Below are 6,980 nucleotides of genomic sequence, written 5' to 3' on the forward strand. Positions count from 1 at the left end.
CCCAAGGCCCTTTCCTGCCATCCACATTTCTCAGCCTCTGCCATGCTGTGCACTACACCTGTGCTCCTGGGATCTTGGGGTTCCCTATGCTGGACAAATGAGATATAACACAAGAGAGAAGATGACCACATGAAATCCTTGGCCTAGGGCTCATGGAGTGTACTGCCAACTTCCCACACAGTGTAACATGAACTCCTGAATGCAGGAAGGTTTGGCTTCGCTGTCTTTTTGTTCATCCTCCTCATTCTATGGGGCATACAAACTGGAAGAATGTCTGTAAATCTTAGTTTTGTTTCACTTAGCCTGGTTCCTATTTTATCATCTGAAAACATGTACAGTCACCCCAAATGGGTGGCTATTACAATAAAACATCATGCTGCCTGACCAGACGCAGAAAAGCAATATAAATCTGTATCACTTCTCAGAAATTCAGCATTATTTAGCTGGCAGAATCCCCTGCCATGTCACAGGGCTCAACTACAGCTGTCTCAATGTCCAGATAACCAAAAGCCTGCCAGTTCATCTTGTCAGATGTTCCCATTTTAAGGATTTTGCCACCATAACGCATACTGTGAAGCAGATGAATGGCAGGGAATGCCGGTGTTTAAAAAGGGGGGACGAAGTCCCATATCTCTGCACAGAGTTCTATAGGTTGTAGTGGGAGTACTGCAATCGGTATTTGCAGGTTAACTGGCAAGAAAGAAGGAAAGAAGGAAAGAAAGAGGAAGGAAGGAAGGAAGGGAGGGAGGAAGGAAGGAAGGAAGGGAAAAGCATAAAGAAAAATCAGAGAGAAAAGGTTCTCCTTCTCTTTATCTGTTTTGATAACCACTATCACACTGAGCATATCACAAGCCCTAAGGCACTCTGCGAAGTGCGTAATCCTACCAATCTCTTTGGGGCCATTTACTTGGGAAGGGCATTTGATAGGAGCTGACTCTCCTTTGCCAGCCTCAGCGCTGAGCGTTATCAGCGCTACCTATAAAGCACTGCATCTGCTGCGGGTCAGTAATCAGCACAGGGGCTTTTGTTGGTATAGGCAGTGATCTCTTCAACCTTTAGTGGAGGGGAAGGTATAAAAACCAAAGCAGTCTGCTTGGGCAACTCTTTGAGCCCCCGTTGAATTTCTTCATTTCCAAGGAAGACGCTTTTTGGGGAAATTTTGTGGCAAAATGGCAACTTTAAATGAAAAGAAGACCTGCAGTGAACGGATGGAAAATTTCCGCCGTTTTGTCTGGAATCCAGAAACGAAGCTGTTTATGGGAAGGACCTTGATTAACTGGGGTATGTTTCTGTGCACAAGAGTCTCCTCTTCCTTCTGATGCCCTTAGAAATCTTGAAGGGATGGGGGTTGCTCTGATGAATGGGAGGTAATGGGGGGTTGGAATTTTTTATAATTGTTGAGAACCTCAATTCTCAAATGTGTTCCTGATCCTCTTACAGTGACCCTCTGAATATAGTCAGTTAGGTCGAAATACGGATTCAAGAAGCTCCTGCAAATACTCTAAAGCATTTCTGGCCCAAATATTTGATAAGGACAACATTGGACATGTAGAAACATAGAATGGTTTGGGTTGGAAGGGACCTGTAAGATCATCTAAATCCAACTCCCCTGCTATAGGCAGGGACACCTCCCACTAGACGTGTTAACATCTTATTAATAGCTAAGGGTTATGGCTATAACATGACACTGACATTGCTGACTATAAGGGCTTCTGGCTGCAGGGGAATTTGGCTTTGCTGCTGCACTGGCGTTGTTCAGCCCTGCGGATGCCAGGCTGATGGGTCCTAGCAATGGCAGCACTGTGATGCAGACCTGCACTGATGTTATCTACTTTAGAGCTAGCTGAGGAAGTGTGGGAAAATATTTTCTGCCCAATTCTCTGGAACCACGTTTTGCTTTTCTGAATTTCCTTTTTAAATTACCGCATGTTGAGTAAATCTGTTCTACCGTTGAACTAATGCCTGTTTCAGCTGAGGCTCCCTGTTTGTAGCCAAGCTTGTGTCTGCCACAGCAATGTGTTTGATGAGCTGATGATCTGTGTTCTGGGAACTGCAGCTTGAAACATTTTAGAGAGAGTCCCTACACTTCCTGCAAGTCATCAGCGTAGCTGCAAGCTTCCAGAAGGCTTTCTTCTGATGGGAAATGTGTAACTGTAGCCTATTAGCCATTCCTATAAACAAAAAGCAAACCTAAGTGTGAATGTTTCCCAATTGTGTATATATTATGAACATAAGCACAAAAAACAGCGTTATTCTGAATCTCACCCCATAATGAAATAGCAAGGTGGTGCATTTTGCTGGAGGTGAGATATGGGTCTCAAACAAGCGTACCCGGAACACTGAGCTCCATGGTGCAAGCAATACAAGCAGCAGCTTGCTTTTGTCAAATGAAATCTATCGGGTCTTTTGCTCAGTCCGTGTGTAACAAGCAGCTGAATGGCCTTAATGTGGGAAGCTGCTCCATGGAGCCACACAATCCTTCAAGCTTTAAACAACCCAAGTGCCAGCTATGCCCAGGCTCGTTCCCTTCTTGCTGACATGACACCATTGGCTGCAGCGTTCATGCAGCAAGAGCCCAATGACCCCCTCCCCTCCTTTTCCCCCAGTGTGGATCAGCCTGTACTACCTGGCCTTCTACGTGGTGATGACTGGGATCTTCGCCCTCTCCATATACTCCCTAATGAGGACGGTCAATCCCTACGAGCCAGATTACCAAGACCAGCTCAAGTCCCCAGGTACAGCTACTACCTTAACCGTCCCTTTCAACCTCAGCCTGAAAGCACTTAACAAATGCTAAATATTTTAATGAGCCGTGCCAGCAGCCCATTAAATAAAGGCATAAAATAAGGCGAAGAGACATGGAATGAGGAATTGAGGTTTGTGGGACATGATGTGAGGATGGAGAGGGACAAGACAGGATTAGCAGATCACCAGAGCCTATTGCTAGAACTTCAGCGCCCAAGTCACTTTTTATGGCAGATCTTTTCAAAGAAATTGCCCTATTATTATATTATTATTATTGTTGTTATTATTATTATTTTGCATGCCTGCTCTATTTTGAAGCTTTCTTTCTCAGTATTCTCTTAGTTTGAGCTTTGCTGACAGTATCATTTCTGTGTAATACTAAGCACGGCCTTTTCAAGAGCTGTTTCTCACTCGGCAGGACAGCCCATTTCCTTATTGTCGATGTTGTGTTTAACAAGTCCTGGGGAAATCCACCGAAGTCACTGAGATTGTTTTGTGATCTGCTCTGATAACAGCACCTCTCTCCTGCTTTGCTTTCCCCTCTCCTCCCTCTTGAAGGTGTAACGTTACGACCGGATGTGTATGGGCACAGAGGGCTGCAAATCTACTACAATGCATCTGACAACAAGACCTGGGAGGGGCTGGTGACAATGCTCCAGACGTTTCTGACAGGTAAAAAGGACAATAAGGTCACCTGCAGAATACTGGAGAAATGTGCTGTCACCTCTCCCTTACTACAGCTGGGAGCCTTCAGCTTTTCCATTTTCTGTTTGTCCTTCTGAAATCAGAGATTTTGAGTGGGAAATAGATTTTCTGAAAAGCAGGAGCAAATCACTTTGTACATCTATAAATCAAACATATGTAAAGGTGTATATAGAAAGCTGAGCCCAGAAGAAATGGGAGGAGGAAGGTCTACAGAACTACTGTCCAAATTTATCTAATCACATTTGTGACTACAAATACCAAAGTGCCATAGCAAGTCCTGAGCCAGCACATACTGTCATCAAAGAGCATAGCCAAAATAGGTTGGGTGCTCCATTTATGTTCATACTTCAATACACTTATATCCAGTGTAAATCTCCCAGATGTGTAACTTCTCTATGAGAGGCTTCACAGAGGACTTTTTTTCTTCTTTCACAAACCCAGCATATAGCCCAGCTGCTCAGCATCTGAACATCAACTGCACAAGCAACACATACTTCATCCAGAACACCTTTGATGGCCCAAATAACACAAAACTGTCCTGCAAGTTTACATCAGATATGCTTCAAAACTGCTCTGGCATCACAGATCCTACTTTTGGATTTCCAGAAGGAAAACCTTGCTTTATTGTAAAGATGAACAGGGTAAGTGCAACGTCAGGCTACAGAAACACTGGGTCTCATGATTCTCAGTTGGGGAGCTCAACTCTGCTTTGCAATGGGCAGACAATTCACTCCACTTTCCCCAAGAGTGACTAGATAAACAGTGGGCTTTGTCACTACCCCTAGCAGAATAACATGAACAGAATCTCTGAAGCTTTGGGGCAGTTTTGTTAGCATCTCTGTAGTGCTGCCGTCTGAAAAACTAGTATGTAAAAGCTTCTCTTCTGTGGTACTGAGACCCTTCTGTTAAAGAATTAAGATAGGGCTCTAGGTTGAGTGACTTCAGACACGTGCTTCTTGCACATTCCATTTCTCCAACCTGCAAAGAAAATCTTTGAATGAACAAACATTTCAGGTAAAATGCTGAGCATTTTGGTTCAATTTCAGTGCGAAATGAAGAGTTTGTATTCTCCATCAGTTCCTGGTAGACAAAATCCCTTCATTTTTGGTTTGGCTCGCACACTAGGCTTGGGCATTGAACATTTTTGGGAACCCAAAAATGAGATCCAACTGTGAGGGCAGAACCATGCACCTGATGCTTGCAGGCAAAACTGGAGGTGTTTCCTGAGGAAGTTCTTTGTTTTCCTCAGCAAGGCGGCGTGCAGGGTAGGGAAAAGGGCAGTTAACAGGGCCCTGGGGACTTCAGTTCCTTCTGCCTTTGCTGCTGCAGGAAGTTACCCTACTACTGTGTGGAACCAGATGGGCCCTAGAGCTTCAGCCAAAGCAGAGGCTTCCTAGTAGGGCGCTCACAGTGCTGCTTTCTGAGTGCCTCCCAGGCAATATCCCCCCACTACCTCAGTGAGGCGGTCTGACTGACGGGGCCTTATGTGGGAACACATTCAGCAGCATCTGAAGCTCGGTTCATCCTTTGCTCCCTTTTGTCTCAAAACCATCACCAAGGTGACTGAATGCATGCTTTCTATTTCAGATTATCAAATTTTATCCTGGCAACGGCACCGCACCGAGAGTGGACTGCAGCTATGTAGTAAGTGTGTGAGGGCTGCACTGAAAGGCTTTGAGCACCACAGCTCTGATGGCCAAGTGGCCTAAGAACCAAAAGCCAACCAAACACAAAAGCATTTGCAGTTTGTTTTGCTCTCTCAGTAGTGAGGTTTATTAATCAGAGTAACTCTTCGAAACCTTCTGCAACTTGCAGCAGATCTGTTTTTCTTGGTAACAATAGCAGCAGGAGAATTGCACTTTTATTTGAAGACTGGCTCTGAACAGATCGCTGTACTTGAGCAACAGCAAGGAAATATTTGCAGGGGGCAGCCAACAAACCTCTCTTACGTTACCAACAGGGTGACGAGTCCCGCCCGCTGGAGGTAGAATACTACCCGGTGAATGGAACCTTCAACCTGCACTACTTCCCCTACTATGGAAAGAAGGCACAGGTGGGTGCTCACATATTTCAGCTTTAATTTTCTTCATCTTCTTCAGATAGTGATGGGACAAGGTGGAATGGCTTTAAGATGAAACAGGAGAAATTTAGGTTAGATGTTAGGCAGGAATTCTTTACTCAGAGGGTGGTGAGGCGCTGGCACAGCTGCCCAGAGAAGCTGTGGTGCCCCATCCCTGGAGGCGCTCCAGGTCAGGCTGGATGGGGCCCTGGGCAGCCTGAGATGGAGGGAGCCAGCCCTGCCCATGGCAAGTGGGTGGGTGGGCTGTGAGGTCCCTTCTAACCCAAACTGTTCTGATTCTATGGTGACGATCTTTGTGTAAAACGAAATGACTACAGCTTTCCTGTGATTTTATGTGAACTGGAAAGAAGGTCTATTTTAAGATTTTGAAACTGGCAATGATAAGAACTCTTTTTTTTTTCTTCCCTCCTAGCCCACTTACAGTAATCCTTTGGTAGCTGTGAAATTTCTCAACATCACAAAGAATGTAGAAGTCCAGATAGTGTGCAAGATCATTGGAGCCGGGATTACCTTCGATAACGTTCATGACCCATATGAAGGAAAAGTGGAATTTAAATTGAAAATAGAGGATGGAGCAGCGAGAGACACCTCTAAAAAGCATGTGTGAAGAACGACTTACCTGTTGTCACACTGACTGATATTTATTTTCTATGATTGCCATATGAATGTACTCAAATTACAGTGACAGTAGACATCTTCTACTGAGGGGTAACCCATATAACTAAAAATCAGTACATCACTCAGCGTGAGAAGGAGATGAGAATTATCCCCAGTGTACACAGTCTAGTGTTCTGTGGCTACACTGTGCTTAAACCTCCGTGCAAATCCTTGTACAAAACATGTGTCTTCTAACCCAAGCAGGTGTGCCTTCCCAGAAAAGGAAGTATGGGATCAAAACATTGTTCTTCATCATTTTTCGAACTCTAATAAATAACTGATGTATAATATTGAATACTGGATACTGTAGGAGCAATTAGGATAGCTAGAAAAATAAGTAGCTCAAAATACTGTGAGATAATAATACCCTTCTCAATCTGCCTTGTACAGGATGTTTAAATTTTAAAGAGACAGCAAAATTAACTGCATGCCAATGCATTGCTCTGTGTACAAGCCAGCCGAGTCTGACTTCAGATGAGAAATCACTCACTGTAAGAGAAGAACTTGAAAGGGGCCTGTAGCTTTTCTAATACCTAGCACCTGTGATTTCTTTCTAACAATAAAAACGCTTTTTTGGTTCGCTGGTTGGTTGTGGGGGTTTTTGTGTTTTGTTCTTCCCCCAAAAAGGAACTGCCATGTACAGAAAGAGTTGTGCGTTACCCGGAATACTCTGGGAAAAGGAAGACATTAAACTAAAACTTGAAATGAATCTAAACTTTGAGAAGTCCAGCCCTCCCACAGATACGCTGTGTATGTACGGTATGTTCACCTTAGATGAACTGGCCTCACCTAC

The 6,980-nt window shown here is 44.3% G+C and overlaps 1 protein-coding gene across 1 annotated transcript; it reads left to right on the top strand.

Annotated features, from left to right (window-relative positions):
* The first annotated feature begins 1,007 nt into the window (after positions 1-1,007).
* ATP4B (ATPase H+/K+ transporting beta subunit) lies at positions 1,008-6,770 on the top strand. Its single transcript, NM_204418.2, has 7 exons — positions 1,008-1,281; positions 2,607-2,735; positions 3,304-3,417; positions 3,892-4,091; positions 5,038-5,094; positions 5,411-5,503; positions 5,943-6,770. Exons 1-7 carry the CDS (start codon positions 1,170-1,172, stop codon positions 6,135-6,137), a joined length of 900 nt encoding a protein of 299 aa, NP_989749.1. The 5' UTR covers positions 1,008-1,169; the 3' UTR covers positions 6,138-6,770.
* The last annotated feature ends 210 nt before the right edge of the window (positions 6,771-6,980 follow it).

The sequence above is a fragment of the Gallus gallus genome, chromosome 1 (genome assembly GCF_016699485.2).
Source record: "Gallus gallus isolate bGalGal1 chromosome 1, bGalGal1.mat.broiler.GRCg7b, whole genome shotgun sequence".
NCBI classification, from domain to species: Eukaryota; Metazoa; Chordata; class Aves; order Galliformes; family Phasianidae; genus Gallus; species Gallus gallus.

What these genes read in the sequence shown, in the direction of transcription:
- ATP4B (NM_204418.2), top strand. Translation starts at nt 1,170, where the DNA reads ATGGCAACTTTAAATGAAAAGAAGACCTGCAGTGAACGGATGGAAAAT. An exon ending in GAGTGGACTGCAGCTATGTA is followed by an intron (nt 5,095 to 5,410) that starts GTAAGTGTGTGA and finishes CGTTACCAACAG; the next exon opens with GGTGACGAGTCCCGCCCGCT. An exon ending in ACTATGGAAAGAAGGCACAG is followed by an intron (nt 5,504 to 5,942) that starts GTGGGTGCTCAC and finishes CTTCCCTCCTAG; the next exon opens with CCCACTTACAGTAATCCTTT.